The 18,654-nt window shown below is 43.4% G+C and overlaps 1 protein-coding gene across 1 annotated transcript in view; it reads left to right on the top strand.

The window, feature by feature from the left end:
• LOC130479489 (cytosolic phospholipase A2 epsilon-like) overlaps positions 1-18,654 on the top strand; it is a 48,333-nt gene that overhangs the window by 15,629 nt on the left and 14,050 nt on the right. Inside the window, exons 5-11 of the mRNA XM_056851888.1 lie at positions 6,576-6,633; positions 7,599-7,768; positions 7,887-7,973; positions 9,811-9,848; positions 10,393-10,528; positions 14,216-14,352; positions 17,543-17,765. Coding sequence (XP_056707866.1) covers positions 6,576-6,633; positions 7,599-7,768; positions 7,887-7,973; positions 9,811-9,848; positions 10,393-10,528; positions 14,216-14,352; positions 17,543-17,765 — 849 coding nt within the window. The remainder of the gene's footprint in view (positions 1-6,575; positions 6,634-7,598; positions 7,769-7,886; positions 7,974-9,810; positions 9,849-10,392; positions 10,529-14,215; positions 14,353-17,542; positions 17,766-18,654) is intronic.

Below are 18,654 nucleotides of genomic sequence, written 5' to 3'. Positions count from 1 at the left end.
CTAAAAATGACTGGGCAATCCAGATCCACGTGTTCTGTTCATGTTCCATTGGATAAGGACAATTCATGAGTATAACCATTTTTAGTGAAATTGACGGCAATCTTCCATTGATTTTAATGGCTCTAGATTGCTTTTATAAGTTGAGGGAAGACCTTAATAAATTAGTAAGAGATAGAAAAAATTGTTATAATTTCCATGTCATTTCACCATCTCCTCCTTTGATAATTTCCCCCACTTGTTATCATCATATATTCTAATAGCAAAAGCGTGGCCCTATCTCTCTATATCTAAATCTGTAGATCAGGGCCACAGAGAAAGAAAACATATAGTTCTGCAAACTTGAGGAACCCCCAAACTTGAAGAAGGAGGAGAAGAAGAAGAGTTGGTTTTTATATGTCGACTTTCTCTACCACTTAAGGAAGAATCAAATTGGCTTACAATCGCCTTCCCTTTCTCTCCCCATAACAGACACCCTTTGAGGTAGGTGAGGCTGAGAGTGACTAGCCCAAGATCACCCAGCTGGCTTCATGTATAGGAGTGGGGAAACAAATCCAATTCATGAGATTAGCCTCCGCCGCTCATGTGGAGGAGTGGGGAATCAAACCTGGTCCTCCAGATCAGAGTCCACCATTCCAAACCATCGCTCTTAACCACTACACCATCCTGGCTGTGAAAACTTTAAAAAATACATTGGGAGGTTATGTGCATGTGTTAAGTGCCGTCAAATCACTTCCGACTCCTAGCGACCCTATGAATCAGTGTCCTCCAACATGTCCTATCATTAAAAGCCTTGCCCAAGTCTTGCAAACTGAGGGCTGTGGCTTCCTTTGTCGAGTCAATTAATCTCATATTGGGTCTTCCTTTTCCTGCAGCCTTCAACTTTTCCTGGCATTATTGCTTGTCCAGTGACTCTTGTGTCCTCATAATATGACCGAAGTACAATAGCTTCAATTTAGTCATTTTAGCATTTAGGGAGAGTTCAGGCTTGATTTGATCTAGAACCCATGGATTTTTTGGCGGACCATGGTATCCATAACACTCTCCTCCAACACCAAATTTAAAAGGAATTTCTTCCTACTTTCACCACAGCACAGAACAGATAGCCTCCTCACAGCTTCAACAATCTATTGGCAAACAACCTCCTCACACTTCTACCAATGAACCATATAAGGATGACTTAATAGCTCCCACTCAACACCATAGAAAGAAGGACTCCATGTGGACTCCTCCTGAAGACCACAATACTACACCAGACCTGTATATAGAATGCTTCCGCTGCCGGGCCCAAGCTAAAATAATCAACAAAAACCACCACTCAAGATCCAATCTCAGCCACACAGAGAAGTATGCCATAAACAGCCTGAAGAACAATCCAATTAGTATAATAAAACAAGCTGACAAGGGAGGAGCCATTGACATAATGGAAAAAACAAAATATACCCAAGAAGCTGAGCAACAACTCTCAAACACCAGTTTCTACAAACCGCTATCCACAGAACCCACACAGGAAAACCACCAAGAACTCAATAAAATCATGACAAAATTACCAAAATGTGTACAGGAACAAATTTATATGGATACACCCCAAGAACTTTGACCAGGCACTTTCTGCCTCCTGCCAAAGATACATAAACTTGGCAACCCTGGCCATTGTCTCAAGCATAAGCACCATCACTGTAGGAATATCAGGATATATTGGCTCGGGTGTGCATATTGATATGTAAAACTGTAAAAAAAACTCAAAAATATCTTTTTGGTATTTTGTTGGCAACCCTAGGAATCTATGATTAGAACGTTCCTCTCCTTGCAGAAAATTTCCACAACATGAGTATATTGGGCAAATACTGTTTTCTGTGATGTGCTAATGATTTATTTGCAGGAAGTTTTTCATTTGGAAAAGCATTCATAAACATAATCCACCACCTGCATCATGAAATGGTACAGTCCATTCTGCCTTCTCAGGGTTCTAACATTCAGCATGATTAGACCAAACCTTAATGGACTGTGGTCATACATTTTGCAGAGCCACAATGCAGAGGTTACGGTTAGAAAGCCATTAGGAGAAGGGCTTAACTCACCAATTTTTCTCTTATTTCAGGATCATGAAGAGCTAGAGGTGGAGTTCCTTTTATGTAATAGGTGAGTAAACTGAGTTACTTCAAAATCTCTAAGACAACATCTTTCACCCCTTTACACCCAGAACACGAATCTGTGAAATCAATTATTAGAATTTGAGGAACATCACCAACAGTATTTGGGGTTTATCTTGTATCTGGCATGCATTTTAACAAAGGAACATAAGAAATGTATATATTTATTTACAGCATAAGTAGAGGGTAGAACCAGCATACTTGAAAATGTGTATTGTAGTGTTCCCGTGCTGCGGCTGGTCTGTGCTATTGTTGTTCTCAGTATTTCTGGCAGTTGCCCTAAGACTAGAAGCATAAAAAGTTACAGTCATGCCATACAATATCGATGAATCATTAAATATGTATATTTCATTTTCTTTTAGTTCAATTGCTGCTGAAGCTGTCATTACTAATGGAGTTCTCCTGGTAACATTTATTTCTCTGTGCTTTCTTGCTCTGTAAATATCTAGTACATGCAACATTTAGAGTTTGTAATCTATATGCAAGTCAACAACTGAATGTATCAGATTTTTTGGTGAGATATGCATGGAATGAGATTAAGTGTTACTTTCTTCTTGATCTATCATGCACCATCTCCTATACAGGATGTCTGATAGTCTGAAGAAATAACCTTACCAAACACCCTTTGATGAACTGATAAAAGAATACAGATTGACAAACTTTACAACCTTCATAACAAAGCTTCCATCTGACTCGCAACACTGTACGATACCAAGACTATTGCCTGGTACAAATAACGTTTGGGCACCAATGTCGGCATATGTTGAAAGAGGGATGGGATCAAGCACGCTGTGTCCCCCATTTATGTGAATTTTCCTCAAATGGGCAGAGTGTTTTTATGCATATAAATAGTGTGTGCGTGTGCATTTTCACATGATCACAAATGCTGTTTTGTTAATGTTGCCAGTCATCAAAATAGAGCTCAGGTTGGTACATATGCAACAAGGCTGAGGGTAGGACCAGGATGTACATTGCCCAGTACATACAATGTATTGCATGAGCAATTTCTGTACACATAATTTCAAAACAATTCCTTGCAGAACAAATGGTGAGATTAGAAAAAGTAAGGCCATTCATACCCATTTCTTGTCTGCTCTGATTTTAAAAGCATAGAAATTATTTACATAATGCATTTGTACACCTGCATTATGTAACGCAGGAGTCCACAGCTGGAGTCCACAGCTATCTTTTGAGAACCGCCACTGTATGATGGCTAGTTACTTCAACCCTTTCTTGACAAGCTTTACAAGCACTTAATGCTGTCGGCATACAATATCCAAAGTCTGCGGAAAAAATTGAGAAAAGCTAAAATTCTATGCATATTTACTTGACAATATCTTTCTGAACATCATGGGATTTTCCTCCAAGCAAAAATATAGGTCTTTGTTTATGTTCTGTTCTAATAGGCAAGTGTGGGCCAATCTGTGGATACCTATATCGGGCCCACATTGACAGGATGGAGATTTTTCAACAAACTTGGGGAACCCTTCACATTTGCATAAAAATCTTAAACCTGCATTAAAATCTTAAACCTGCAAACATACCACTGCTGCAGTGGAGGAAGGAAAGAGAACAGGGAGCAGCAGCGCTGGAGATGGATGGCTGAGTGAGAAGAATCCTCTTCCCCCCACATACACCTCCAGTGCTGCTTTCTGCAGTCTCACCGGTTAGAAACCGATTTAGGGAGGGTGGTTCAGGCAGTGAGCGGGTAAGAAGGAGCCTCCTGATTCATCTCCATAGCCAACACCTGAGCCACCCTCTCCAAACTTTCCCATTGGTTTATAACTAGACAGACTGCAGAGAGCATTTCTGGAAGTTGGGGGGTGGGTGGGCTAGGAAGCTCCTTCTCACCCCACTCCTCCACAAGTGTAATGTTGGTCTCACTGGTTAGAAGCTTGTGAGAAAGTTTGGGAAGGGTGGCTCAGGTGGCAGCTATAGAGGCGGACAGGTGGATGAGGAGGCTCCTTCTCACCAGCCTGCCTCCATAGCTGATGCCTGAGCTGCCCTCCCTAAACTTTCCTGTTGGCTTCTAACTGGCGAGTGGGGCTGAAACCTCCTTCTTACCCCACTCCTCCAGTGCTGGAGCCTCGGTCTCACCTGTTGGAAGCCAACAGGAAAGTTTAGGGAGGGAGGCTCAGGTAGTAAGCAAGTGAGAAGGAGCCTCCTTGCCGGCCCACCTGCCCATCTCTACATGTGCTGCCTGTGCCACCTTCCATAAACTTTCCCATAAACCTCTAACCAGTGAGTCTATGAGGAGTGGTACTGGAGACATGGGGGGAAAGCTCACAGCACAATTCACAACTCTTTGTTGCGGGTTCTACTCCTAATGTATCTAATTCTCAACATGGCCAAATCTGTTGGTACTCAGATCCAGAGATTGGAGCCATGGACAGACAAGACAGATATTTCTATAAACCTGAGAAAAGCCCCAGGTTTGCAGAAATATCTGAAATTTTAAAAAAAAAAATACATTGTGGGTTTAAACAAAAACAGCAGCACCTGTAACTTTAAGAAACAAATGCCCTCTGTGGCGGTTGCTTGGCAACCACGATGGTACTGCCAATTGAAGTCTTCGTTTCTGTCTGTAAAAAGCAGGGGGAAGGGAAGAGCCCTTTCCGGGGCTGTTTTGTTCTTTGAGTAAGGACTTATTAGGAATAGGCTGGCAGCAGTCAATGAGCAACCTGGTAACCATGCAACTTGCATGACTCACCCAGAATTGGCTGCTTGCTACTATTCAACAGCACCCATCCCATAAAAGTCATTATGGTGTTGTGGTTAGAGTTTCAGGTTAGGATCTGGGAGACTCAGGTTTAAGTCATCACTCTGTCATGAAATCTTACTGAATGTCCTTGGACTATTCTCACACATTCAGCCTAACTTACCTCATAGAATTGTTGTGAAGATAAGAGAATAATGTAAGCTGCTTTGAGTCCACAGTGTGGAGAAAAACTGGATATAAATGTAGTAATTAAATAAGAAATATAGCTGAAGATTGAGGAAGGAGAGAAAAAAGGTTGGTAGGTTGCAAGCAAAGAAGGAAGGAGGGAAAGGTGAGGATATCATAGAGGTGGAAGGGACCACCAGGGTCATCTAGTCCAACCCTCTGCACAGTGAGGATTGCCAGGAGGAATGAAAGAGGAAATAGTGTGGGGAAGAGGATAAAGGGGAAATTGAGGTGCCTTTGCAAATCCTTGAAGGTTCCCCACCGTTCAAAAGGGTCTGGCTCAGCAGCCTGCCAGACTTTTCCCAGGGAGAGGCTTCCAGAGGTAAGAAGGGGGGGGGGGCTAAAAATAGGTTGACTAGTTGGTGGGAAGGAGATAATAGTTAGGAAAAGGGGAGATGCTATGGGGGCTTTCAGAGAAGGGAAAGAGGAGTAATGAGATTTCTGCTGAAAGTCCTTGTGTGACCATTAATTACATAATTTTAATTATAAAATATAACTTAGAAAGAGGTCACTGTGGCAGCACTATAGTGACAGAGGAAAATTCAACAGAACTGGTAAATATCTGTAATTTACCATTCATGGAAAATGTTTTGTTTTCCACTGTTTCTTGCAAATGAGCAAATTTTACCCATTCTACTTAGAATCACAGAATCATAGAGTTAGAAGGGGTCATACAGGCCAACTAGTTCAACCACCTGCTCAATGCAGGATAAGCCTAGAGCATCCCTGACAAGTGTTTGTCCAGCCGCTGCTTAAAGACTGCCAGTGAGGGGAGCTCACCACCTCCCTAGGCAGCCGATTCCACTGCTGAACTACGCTCACTGTAAAAAAAAATCTTAATGTCCAGCCAGTACCTTTCCGCCTGCTATTTATACCCATTCTGTCCACATCCTTTTTGAAGTGAAGCCTCCAGAACTGCACACAGTACTCCAGCTGTGGCCTGACCAATGCGTTGTACAGTGGGACTATGACATCTTGTGATATGGATGCTATGTCCCTATTGATACACCCCAAGACTGCATTAGCCTTTTTTGCCACTGTATCACACTGGCTGCTCGTATTTAGCTTACAATCCACCCGTTCCCCAAGATCTTGTTCACACACAGTGCTACCGAGAAGTAGATCCCCCATCCAGTATGCATGCTTGTTACAACAGATGTTCTGAACTATAATCCAGCAAATTATGAACCCTTGCCAGCCTATTTAGAAGTTTTCTTTTCCCTATCCATTTTTAAAATCCAGTTTCAGCAATCACTGCAACCAGACTGTAATAACTCCTTATACTGTAGTTCCCTTACCTTTCAGTTCTCATTAGGCAGCAATACTATTACATGGTGCTGCACAGTTTTTATAGGGAATGAATATTACTGCCCAAACCAGAATTGGCCTTATCATTGTCTTATCATTGTGGTAGTATTGATACCAATTAAATGAGATTGGAATTAGATTCTGAGCTCTGAATGTTCTTGTTGGATTTTCAGTCTCGCCAGGTTTGCTGTTTGGAATATGAGGTGCAGGGGAAAAAAGCTCAAAAATCAAGTAAGATGATCATTTCATTTACAACATTATATGGTATTAGAACAGCAACAATTTTTGGCAAGAATATTTAAAATAAAGGGACATAATAATTTTAAATAATTTAAAGGCGATTAAAACTGTATAACATCATTAATATATCTAGGCAACTATAACAGGTAGGTTGGCAAATGGGTGGGAAGGAGAGAAGGAAGCAGAAAAATGATGAGAGGCTGTGGAGGCTTTCAGGGAATGAAAAGAGGAAGTAGTGGGGGAGGGAAAGAGGAAATGCCATACGCAAGTTCTTGTGAATCCCGTTTGTAAAACCTAATTCTTTTGAGATCATATTTCAACTTACTGCATGTTTATTTACAATTTTCTAGTAATTAAGGTGTTGTTTAACTAGCCACCCCATAGAGTCCTATTTCTTTAAGGCGGATATATTCCATATGTATATTTATGACAGTCCATTTAGGAAAGTCTACATACTTGTAACAAATGAAGGTACACTTAGAGTTGCCAACCTCCAGGTATTAGCTGGAGATCTCCTGCTATTACAACTGATCTTCAGCCGATAGAGATTAGTTCACCTGGAGAAAATGGCTGCTTTGGCAATTGGACTATATGGCATTGAAGTCCCTCCCCTCCCCAAACCCCACCCTCCTCAAGCTCTGCCCCAAAAACCTCCTGCAAGTGGCAAAGAGGGATATGGCAACTCTAGATACAGTTCTGAATGTACGTTTATATCCATGCTATAGTGTTTGGTGAGGGCAACTGAACAGGCTGAATGTGTTTTTAAAGGTAGGGCACCCAGATTATTATGCAAAACAAGTTATGAATGGCTAGACCCAGATCAAGGCCTGTAAGTATTTCATAGGTCATATTTGGTTCATTTTAGAAATATTTAGTTTTATAAAAGCTTTTTGAATTTAGCATAGCAAATTCTTACAGATATTTTATAATCATTTTTCATTTTCTCTTTTTTTTAGAGCAAAAACTATCCTTTATGGTAAAAGGATCCCATGAAGGGCATCATGAGTGTAGTCTTGGTTCTGATTTTTGTATCAGTCCTGCATGTCAGTCTGCATTCCATTACGTGAAATATAAGCAACCAACACTGGATGTTAAACTACCAAAGAAGGATCTAGACTACGTCTTTGTATGTTGTTCAACAGCTTTCTTAGCATTAACCATAAAACAATGCCTGTATCTTTACAGATACATAAATGTGTGACTTATTAATCTTTCTTGTAGAAAAACGTATTTATTTTTTCCAGGGCCCATGTGCCTATAATAGAGAAGAAGGATCCTTGCAAGCACAGATCAGTTCACTTCCTACAAAGAAGAAGATAATGCTAGCAGAGGTGAGAGTATATGGCAAATATAAGCTGCCAATTTGTATAATGCCTTCAAATGACCTCATTTAGAATAGGCTAGCTGGTTCTTCTGTAAGAAAGGAGGAGTGCTGGAGGCAAAATTGTTACTGGAATCTCACCATGCCTCTTTGCAGCTGCATGAAAAAAATAACTGGAGGATGGTTTGTTTATAAGTTCCCAACATTTTGTATCTGCCCTACCAAAGACAGAAATTTTATGACTGGAACAATCATGGATAGGGTTGCCAACATCCAGGTACTAGCTGGAGATCTCCTTCTATGACAACTGATCTCCAGCAGATAGAGATCAGTTCACTGGAGAAAATGGCTGCTTTGGCGACTGGACTTTATGGCATTGAAGTCCCTCCCCTTCCAAAACCGCCCACCTCAGGTTCTGCCCCAAAAACCTCCTGCCAATGGTGAAGAGGAACCAGGCAACCCTAATCATGGATACCATGATCTTTGAGGAACGTGTAAGGAGCCTACATTTGGGGAAGTTCTCTGGATTAGTAGAAAGGCAGGCCAGGGACTTCAGATCACTCCTGTCTTGGATGGGGTTATACTCCTTAGAAAACCAGTGGGATTTTGCCCAGCTTCAGCTGGTGCATCAGCTGTGTCCATTCCTGGGTCAGTCAGATCTAACCAAGTCATCCATGCCTTAGTTACAATGAGATGACACATATTTATTTGGGGCTGGCCTTGAACAGTGTTTAGATGTTGCAGCTAGCGCAGAATGATGCAACTCGACTGCTGGTTGGACCAGTAATTGGGAGCATGTGACCCTGATATTACAGCAATTATACTGGCTACCAATCCACTCCCGAGCCCAATTCAAGGTGCTGGATTAAATGTTGAAGCTCTACATGGCTTGGGACCAGGGTGTCTGAAGGAGCATCTTCTCCCATATGTTCCTGCCCTCCAATTTAAAATTACGAGAAGCCCTACAGACCATGAGGGAGGGAGGAAGCAAACCTGTGGCCATTACTGACAACAAGTCTAAAATGGTAAGTACATTTAAAATTCTCCCCAGGGGGGCATTTTGGGAGGTAGAGCCCCAAATTCACAGCATAGCTTGAAGGGACTCTCCTTGCATGACTCCCAAAGTTCAGTGAAGATTGGGTCAGGGGGTCCAATTTTATGAGGTCCAGAAGGGGCTGCCCCCCTCCTCCATAGACAACCATTGCAAACTTCGCAATGGTTGTCTATGGAGGAGGGGACAACCCCTTCCAAGCCCCATAAAATTAGACTCCCTGACCCAATCTTCACCAAACTTTGGGTTTTTTGAAAAGACAGTCCCTTCAAGCTACGCTGTGAATTTGGGGGCTCTACCTTGAAAAATGACGCCCCCCCCAGGGTGATTTTTTTCAGGAAACCCAAAAATAAGCCAAATGCCCATATTTACTGGTATGGGTATTCAGCTTATTTCAGGTTTCCCCCAAAAAACTCGGGCCCAATAAACCCAAAATTTACCGATTGTTAAATATTTTTTGCACAGCCCTACTGAGGATACCTGTTGTAATGGATTACTAGAAATAAAAACACCAATAACATGGTGTGTGTATGTGCGTGTGTGTCAAGTGTTGTCAAGTCACATCTGACTTATAGCGACCCCATAGAGTTTTCAAGGCAAAACACTAATAGAAGAGTTTGCCTTTGCCTTCCTCTGCATAGTGACCCTGGAATTTCTTTGTGGTTTCCTATCCAAATACTAACCAGGGCCAATCCTGCTTAACTTCAACTATCTGACAAGATCAGGCTAGCCTGGACCATCCAGGTCAGGGCACCAATAACATTACCAAATTTATATCTGTATTCTCTGTTTTCAGAATAATGAATTTTCTTTGCATGTGAAGACAGAGGACTGGTAAGAGATCCACCATTTTTGGATGATAATGACTATAATCTGATCTATTTTCTCTCCTTATCTGCTGGGATACAAGTCCTAGTTGAGATCAGCAATGTGTGCATCCATTCAAAGCAGGGTGTTTATTCATTCTAGTGAAAATGAAAACTAATAATATATTGTATGCATTAACGATACTATACGTATAATCAGTGATGGTCACTGAATATCTTTAAATTTTACATCCATTTAAGTCACTTTTCTAGTGAGCGAGTTAGTGTATCTAACAGCCTGAGAACTGTTTGTAATTAGACTTTGGTGATGTCATTCTGTTTAATGTCAGCTACATTCAGAAGACACACTAGGAAAAGGTTGTAGTAGCTTTGTCTACTGCCATCATGATGTTGTTATAATTCTTCTTTTGTCATACTTTATATTAATATCTTATTGCAGATTGTTAAAAACATGTCTGTACCTTGATTATTTGCCCTTTCAAGTTGTGTACTGGATTCTAAATGCCTAGATTGAATGTGGAAGCCTGTTTATATCTTTGTTGATATTACAGTCAGAATGTCCTAGATGTACGGTTGGGGTATGACCTGTGTTCACAGGAGCAAGATTTCCTTGACAAAAGAAAGAAGATTGTGGCTGAGGCACTGAAAAAAGTTCTTGGACTAGAAAGGGACCTACAGGACCATGAGGTATGTGATGCAGAATTCTGAATGTCACTACTGACTTCCATCACTAGGGTTGCCAACCTCCAGGTACTAGCTGGAGATCTCCTGCTATTATAACTGATCTCCTGCCGATAGAGATCAGTTCACCTGGAGAAAATGGCCACTTTGGCAATTGGACTCTATAGCATTAAAGTCCTTCCCCTCCCCAAACCCCGTCCTCCTCAGGCTCCAACCCAAAAACCTCCTGCCGGTGGTGAAGAGAGACCTAGCAACCCTATCCATTAAACGGATGGCAGCATGTGTATTACCGTATATACTCGCGTATAAGCCGAGTTTTTCAGCCCCAAAAATGGGCTGAAAAAGCCGGCCTCGGCTTATACGCGGGTCAATACGGGGGGAGGGAGGGAGGAGGGAGGGGGAAAACTTACCGCTGCCGCCGCCGGGCCCGTGCCTCTTCCTGCCGCTGGGAGCGGCCTGGGGCAGCCTCCTGCAGCCGCAGGATGGCTGCCCAAGGCCCCCCCGCCCCCGCCGCCATTTTTTTGGGCGGGAGGGGCCATGGGCAGCCTCCTGGAAGGCTGCCCCGGCCCTTCCCGCCCCCGCCGCCATTTTTCCCGGGCAGGAGGGGCCTTGGGAAGCCTCCTGCAGCCGCAGGAAGGCTGCCCCGGCCCTTCCCGCCCCCCCCCGCCATTTTTTTCGGGCGGGAGGGGCCTTGGGAAGCCTCCTGCAGCCGCAGGATGGCTGCCCAAGCCCCCCCCGCCCCCGCCGCCATTTTTTTCGGGCGGGAGGGGCCATGGGCAGCCTCCTGGAAGGCTGCCCTGGCCCTTCCCCCCCCCGCCATTTTTTCCGGGTGGGAGGGGCCTTGGGCAGCCTCCTGCAGCCGCAGGAAGGCTGCTCCGGGTCCCCCTGGGCCTCGCCGCCGCTTCCTCCCGCCGGGAGCGGCCTGGGGCAGCCTCCTGCAGCCGCACGAAGGCTGCCCCGGCCCCCCCGGGCCGCGCCGCCACCGGACCCTCGCCGCTGGAGAGCCCTGTCAGGTAAGCCTGTGGGGGGGGAGGGGTTATAAGCCGACCCTCGGCTTATACGCGGGTGCCTAATTTTTCCCCATTTTTGGGGAGAAATTAAGCACCTCGGCTTATACGCGGGTCGGCTTATACATGGGCATATACGGTAAGTGCCACCATGTCACTTGCATCTTATGGTAACCCTATGATTTTATGATTTCCAAAATGTCCTAACACTAACAGCCTTGCTCAAGTCTTGCAAACAGAGAGCAGTGGCTTCCTTGATTAAAGTCAATCCATTTCCTTTTGGGCCTTCCTCTTTTCCTGCTTCCTTCAACTTTTCCTAGCATGATTATCTTTTCCAGTGACTCCTGTCTTCTCATAATGTGACCAAAGGACAATAGCCTCAATTTAGTCCTTTTAGCACTTAGAGAGAGTTCAGGCTTGATTTGATCTAGAACCCACTAATTTGTCTTTTTGGTGGTCCGCTGTATCCATGAAACTTGCCTCCAACACCACATTTCAAATGAATCAACTTTCTTCCAGTCAGCTTTCTTCCTTTTTCCAGAAAAACCCACAGGCCCAGGAGCCCTGGACTCGCCCGACCACCCCACACTTACCTCACAGCACAGAGGAGACATCCACGATGGGGTCGCTGGAATCTGCTGACCCCTTCACGATGCAGGGCACCCACATAATTAGGGTTGCCAGGTCCCCACTTACCTTCAGCAAGAGGTGCAGCATGGAAAGGGAGGCTGGAGCCTTCGAAGCCCCTCTGTGTGTACGCTCTGAAAGATCAGAGCGCACGCACAGCAGGGCTTGGGGAAAGGCTCCATCTTCCCTTTTCACGCTGCAAGCCCACAGCCGGGCAGTTGGCAACCCTACACATAATGTTCCAGAGGCAGGCAGCCATTCTGATGCTTTGCCATGCCTCGTTCCAGCTCACAAGGAAATTCAAGGGAGGTGTGGCCTGGAGCCGCAGGCTTGTCACCAAGTGGGCATGCCCCTTTCCCATCCAGGTCACACCAGCTTGGGAAGAAGCCAACAGATGCCCAAGAAGCTCCAGGGCTTCCCCAATGGGTCCCCCTGAGTCCTCCCCTGGCACCTTCCCATAGGAGGACTCACCCATCGTGCTCGTCCTGATACCTGTTGTGCTCTCCCTACTCTTATCTGATTGGTCCCATCCCCCGTCTCATCACCCTCTGATTGGTCCCATCCCCCGTCTCATCACCCATTGTTTTCTGCTCTGCTCCACCTCCCTGCACCACCTCAGGAGACACCACCTCTTTGCAAGTAGCTGGCACGTTACTCTCCAGCTGCTCAGGCTTTTCCCTGGGTTATGCTTCCACTCCTCCCTGACAGACTGTCTTCCCAATTACTATTGTGCACCGGGCAGAACATGCATGCCACATCCATTCTGTAGACATATCAATGATTACTGATCAGTTACCTAGTTCAATTCAATTCTTCCAGCTGTTTCTCCTGCTTTGCTCTGCTGTGACAGGTTCACTTATCTGATTAAAGCCTTCCAAAGGTGCCACCCTGCAAATGGCTAAGATCATCAGCTGTTCATTCACATTCATTTTCAGTGGCAGTTCCCACCTTGTAGAACAGCCTGCTTGAGGAGGTCAAGAAGGTTCCCACTATTCTGTCCTTCCACAAAACATGCAGAACAGTAATATCCAACAGGACTTTTTTTTTTTTTAAGGCATTAGATCTGTAGTAGAAGAAACAGCCCAGGAGGGCACTTTTATAATGGAACAGGATGGTAGTCCACATCAATTATTATTGTAGTTATCACCTGCTTTGTCCTAACCTGGATAGCCAAGGCTATTCTGACCTCATCATATCTCAGAACTAAACAGGGTTGGCCCTGGTATTTGGAATTGAGACCACCAAGGAATTCAGGGGCGTGACGTGGAGGTAGGCAATGGCAAACCACCTCTGAATATCTCTTGCCCTGAAAACCCCATAGGGTTGCCATAAGTCAGCTGTGACTTGACAGCAAAAAAAACAACACCTTCTTTTATTGTGTTGTCTTTACCTTTTAATTCCACTTTCTGTATTATTTAAAGTATGCCTTAGTCTGTTGTTTGCATTATTCTCTAATGTCATGCTAATCCTACTGTATTGTTCATTGGTTGCCTTATGCTGGTTGATTGCACTGTTTACATCCTGAAATCCTCCTTTAGTCTTAATAAGAAAGGAAAATTATAAATAAAATAAGTAATTAAATAGTATATGACTTCCCCATAAATCATTATGCAGAACGTATCCCATTATGATTCCTCAATTTCATATCTTGCACCCTTATAATATTTTTAATCAATGTGATACTCTTCTACCAGTTACCTGTTTCTTTCTTGCTAACAACTTGTAAGCATGTTTACATAATGCAGTATTTTTGACCCAGAAATGGATTGGCTTCATGATGACTTTATCAGATCTTATCATACCACAGCAGACAACCAGAACTTTAATTGGGTCACATATGTGCCATATGTACAGGGGATATAATGATGTACTTGCGGGATATCCCTAATCACACGTTTTTAAATCATGAAGTATTTTGTTCTCTTTGACATCTTTTGTGCCAGTATTTCTAACATAAACCAGGGCCAGAGATAGACAAGGCTTAACTTAACTGTTTATCTTCCTCCCAAACGTGTGTTTCATCTCTCTGTGCTCTACCTTCCTTATTTCTGTATTTTAGATTCCTGTTGTGGCAATCATGACAGTAGGCGGTAGTACAAGATCACTGACAGCATTGTATGGAAGCCTACAAGGTCTTAAGAAGTTAAATATAATCGATTGTACTACATACTTGACTGGTTTTTCTGGCACAACATGGTAAGCTCATGGCTAGTAAGCTGGAGTTGCAGAGGTTATATTTGGCAATTCTGAATGTTGCTGAGCAGCTTAACATGAAAAAAAATCTAGTATAAGATGTGTTTTTAGGTTCCTTCTAACTTAATATGAATTTTTAAAAGTGCCAGTGTGGTTCATTTTGCAGATATTATCAGGAGCCCTAAGTTCAAATTCTGTCCCTCAGCCATGGATTCAGGGACTATCCTTGTTCTCCTCCAAATTCCCTTTTCCCATGTGTGAAAGTGGAGATGAAATTTTCATTCATACAATGTTCAGGGGAATTTAGAGTATGAAAACATTACTCTGAAGCCCACTAGTCCCTCTAAGTAACTGCTCATGAGCACTGCTGTCTCCTTGCATAAGTAGTGTAACATCTGAAGGAAGAACACATCAAAGATTGCACCAGCTACTACTATGATTAGAAAAATTGCCTAGATGCATTTTTTCTAGAGACTGAAATAGCCACTCTGATCTTCCAAATAACCCACTTTAGATCTTAATGTACATATGAAAAAGGAAGCATAAATCTTCCATCAGCATCAACCTTTGTTGGAAACTAGTTTGTTTTGAAGGGTAGCAGCTTGGAAGTAAACCTGACTGAGCTCAAAGTGACACAACTATGCTTAAAATGTGCTACTTGTACATATTCCCTAGCACTGTTTAACAAGCGGGGACACTGCCAAAGGAGCATTCTTTGGAAGAGTATTCATTTAAAATATTTCTATCCTGCCTCTTCAAACAAGTACATGCAAGGTAGCTTACAAAAATAAAATTCATGCAGGAATCAAACCATAAAGCACAGTATAAAGAGCAATGGCAGCAGCAACAATAAAGAAACAAGGAAGTTGAAAATGCAGCAGAAGGCCCCAAAAAGGCAGTATCTTAAAAAACATCAACCGTTAAAAGAATTGCATCTCTCTCTCTGTTGTTTTAATCTTGCATCTGTTTAAACAGAGATCTGAAAAGGCAACACTGTATATTAATCGCTCAGGCAGAATATGTAACTCCACAGGTATAACAATCAATTATCTAAAGACTTGAGGAAATAGAAATGTCTTCACAAGGCACTTAATGGATTTTAGAGTTGGCCTGAGGTGAGCCTCTGTGAGCAGGGAGTTCTTGGAGCGACAACTGGGAGCCAAGCCTCTATCCCTGGTACCAGTGTTGCTACGCTCCAGTTGAGGACTGGAATCCCCCCTGGAATGACAAACAATCTCTAAACTATAGAGAGCAGTTTCCCTGGATGAAATCCCTGATGAGCTCCTTCCCCTCCCCAAACTTTGCCCACCATAGGCTCCACCCACAAATCTCCAGGAATTTCCCAACCCTATCTGGTACTTGCCCCCATCACTTCTGATCACGAAGGCCATCAGAGCCTCTGAGGACAATCTCAATTGAAGAACAGAAACATATACAGTAAAGATTGTTGAACATTTTGCTGAGGGAGCAGAAGGCTGGCCCATATTATCCAGAAAGAAACCTATCCAGGAGGATCCTTTGTAATGATCAGCCTTAGACTAGATAGGAGCTTGACTTGATTTTCCAAACTTCAAACTGGGAAGGTTATTTGCCATCATGGTTGGAAGAGTAGAATATGCATGTTTAAATATATAAATCATGAGCTGCAAGACCCCAGGTGTGGTTATGTACCATGGACCCCCCCCCCCATCTGGTGGTAGCTCCTTAAAGACTCATGGCAACTATAAAAGGCACAAGTGAAGCCGTGGGCTGGGATTCTGTCATTAGACTTCCTGTCACTTCTCTCAGACACACACTTGGGGAGGGGCTGTGGTTTATTCCTTTAATTTTTTATAGTCAGTCATTTTGGTTAAAGTACCACGTGTCATATCCTTTCATTCTAGTTCATAATTGGTGATGGTTTCTCTGACTTCAAAGAACTTGCTACACACATATTTATTATGTTAATTGTATTTGTAAATTGCCTTGAGCTCAGGATAGGCAGTATATACTAATTTTAATAAATCACTTTGTGGCTGCATTTGGATTATTATGTACAGTTGTGGTCACCCCATCCCAAAGGGACTGAAGAACATTTCCTATGACAAAAGATACAGCTTATGAGACTGTTTCAGTGAGAAAAAACAGATGACTAAGGAAGGAGGGATGTGACCGAGGTTTATAAAATTTTCTTGCACAGTTTAGACTGAAGCAAATACTTTTTAGTTGTATCTGCTGTCTAGCTATTAAAGCTGGAGTTTCCCAGTGAAATTTATTGGCAGTAGGTTCAGGACATATGTAAGGAATAATTAGAATGCTGCCCCAAGGTGTGATCAGAAGATGTTAAAGGGGGATTTTTATGCATTACCATGAACAACTCTTAACCATGATAGCCAGTGAAAATTCATTTTTTACAGTAGTATTATAGTCTGGAATACCAATTGCTGAGGTAAATATGATGGGAGGGTTGCCTTTATCCCCTGCTTGTAAACTGCCTGAAGGCTCCTCATTATCCACTTACAGGAAACAGGATGTTAGACTAGATCAGGGGTCCCCCAACTTTTTTGAACACGCGGGCAGATTTGGAATTCTGACATGGCATGGTGGGTGCAGCAACAACAAGGCTTTAGGGGTTTCAGTGCTAAAGCGGTTGCATTGATGTGGCACTTCTGGGAGTTAACCTGGAAGTGATGTAATCGTGTGAGTGCACAATCATCCCAGCCCCGCCACCTAAAACCTCCTGACGATGGAGAGGGGTGATCTGCTGCAGCCATTTTGTGGCATCCGTTTTGTTGCTGTGATCGCCACTCCAAGCAACCGGGTGGATTGATGGCCAATTGCCCACAGAAACCACCCATCTGGCAACCCTACGCAGGAGGCATAGCCAGACACAAAGTGATTGCCACAGCTTAACTTCAGTAAGACAGTGTAGATCCTTATGCTGTGCTGGCAGCTACTGCCAAAGCAACGTCTTTAAAAATCTGCACAGCCAATCAAATCTCCAATAGTTAATCAGAAGCTTTGTGAGCAAAAGCCTTGCCTAGCCCCATCCACTTCCTAAAAACACTTGGCCGGCACCAGAAAAAGTGTTGGTGGAATTCCATGGTGCCTACAGTTACCACGTTGGGGACCCCTGGATTAGATGGACCCTTGCTCTGATCCAGAGTGGCTGTTCTTGTGTTCTTATGTTTTTACTTTCATTTTTCATTCCCAGGACTATGGCGAATTTGTACAAAGATGCTTATTGGTCACAGAAGGATCTGGATGAGCAAATCAACAAAACTAAAAGAGACATGACCAAATGCAAGGCAAATGGCTTGTCCATAGAGTGTCTGAAATATTACAACAGGCAGCTGTGTCAGCGGAAACAAGAAGGACAAAAAACATCCTGTATAGACCTATGGGGGCTCCTTATTGAATATCTGTTAAATGATGGGGTACGTTATCTTTGCTACTTCCTGTATTTGCTTAAATGGCAAACATTAGAGTGCTATATAATTGCTATATGCACAAGAATGGTCATCCATGCAAGATGACAATGTATACATTTCATATCCAGGCCCAGGCAGAGAAAGGGAGTGTTGCTAGTCTGCATAAGCTGGATATATTTATAAGAGCATTGAACTTTAATGAGCGTTGAGAGATTCATAAATTCTTAGAGCATGTAAAGAAAACTGTTAACAGAGTGGGTGGTTGCCCCTGCTTTTGAAACAGGCTATAGTATGTCCACTTCTAAAGAAACCTACCCTTGTCCCAGGAAATCTTAATATTTATTGACCAGTCTCAAATGTTCCATTCTTGGGAAAGGTGATTGAACAGGGGGTAGCTGGACAACTCCAAGCTTTCTTAGATGAGGCAAATTGTTCAGACCCCTTCCAGTCTGGGTTTAGACCTGGTTATGGGACTGAAACAGCCTTTGTTGTCCTGGTGGATGACTTGTGCCAGTAGATAGAAAAAAGGGGTGTGACTGTTGATTTTCCTGGACCCTGCAGTGGCTTTTGATACCATCAGTCATGGTATCCTTCTGGACTTCCTATCTGGACTGGAACTGGGAGGCACCATTCTACAGTGTTTCTGATCTTACTTAAAGGGTAGGTTCCAGAAGGTGGTGCCAGGGGACTGCTATTCAGCCCCCTGGCCTTTGCCCTGTTGGGTTACACAAAGTTCCATCTTGTTCTCTATACGCTTTAACATCTACATGAAACTGCTGGGTGAAGTCATCCAGAGATTTGGGTTGAGTTGCAGATATGCAGATGACAGCTCTATCTCGCACTTCCAGCTGATCCCAGAGAGGCTGTAGAAACCTTGAAGTGGTACCTGGAGGCA

Source organism: Euleptes europaea, chromosome 6, assembly GCF_029931775.1.
Source record: "Euleptes europaea isolate rEulEur1 chromosome 6, rEulEur1.hap1, whole genome shotgun sequence".
In the NCBI taxonomy this organism is placed as follows: Eukaryota; Metazoa; Chordata; class Lepidosauria; order Squamata; family Sphaerodactylidae; genus Euleptes; species Euleptes europaea.
The sequence above is the reverse complement of the archived record's forward strand: the minus strand, read 5'-3'. Positions and strand labels throughout refer to the sequence as shown.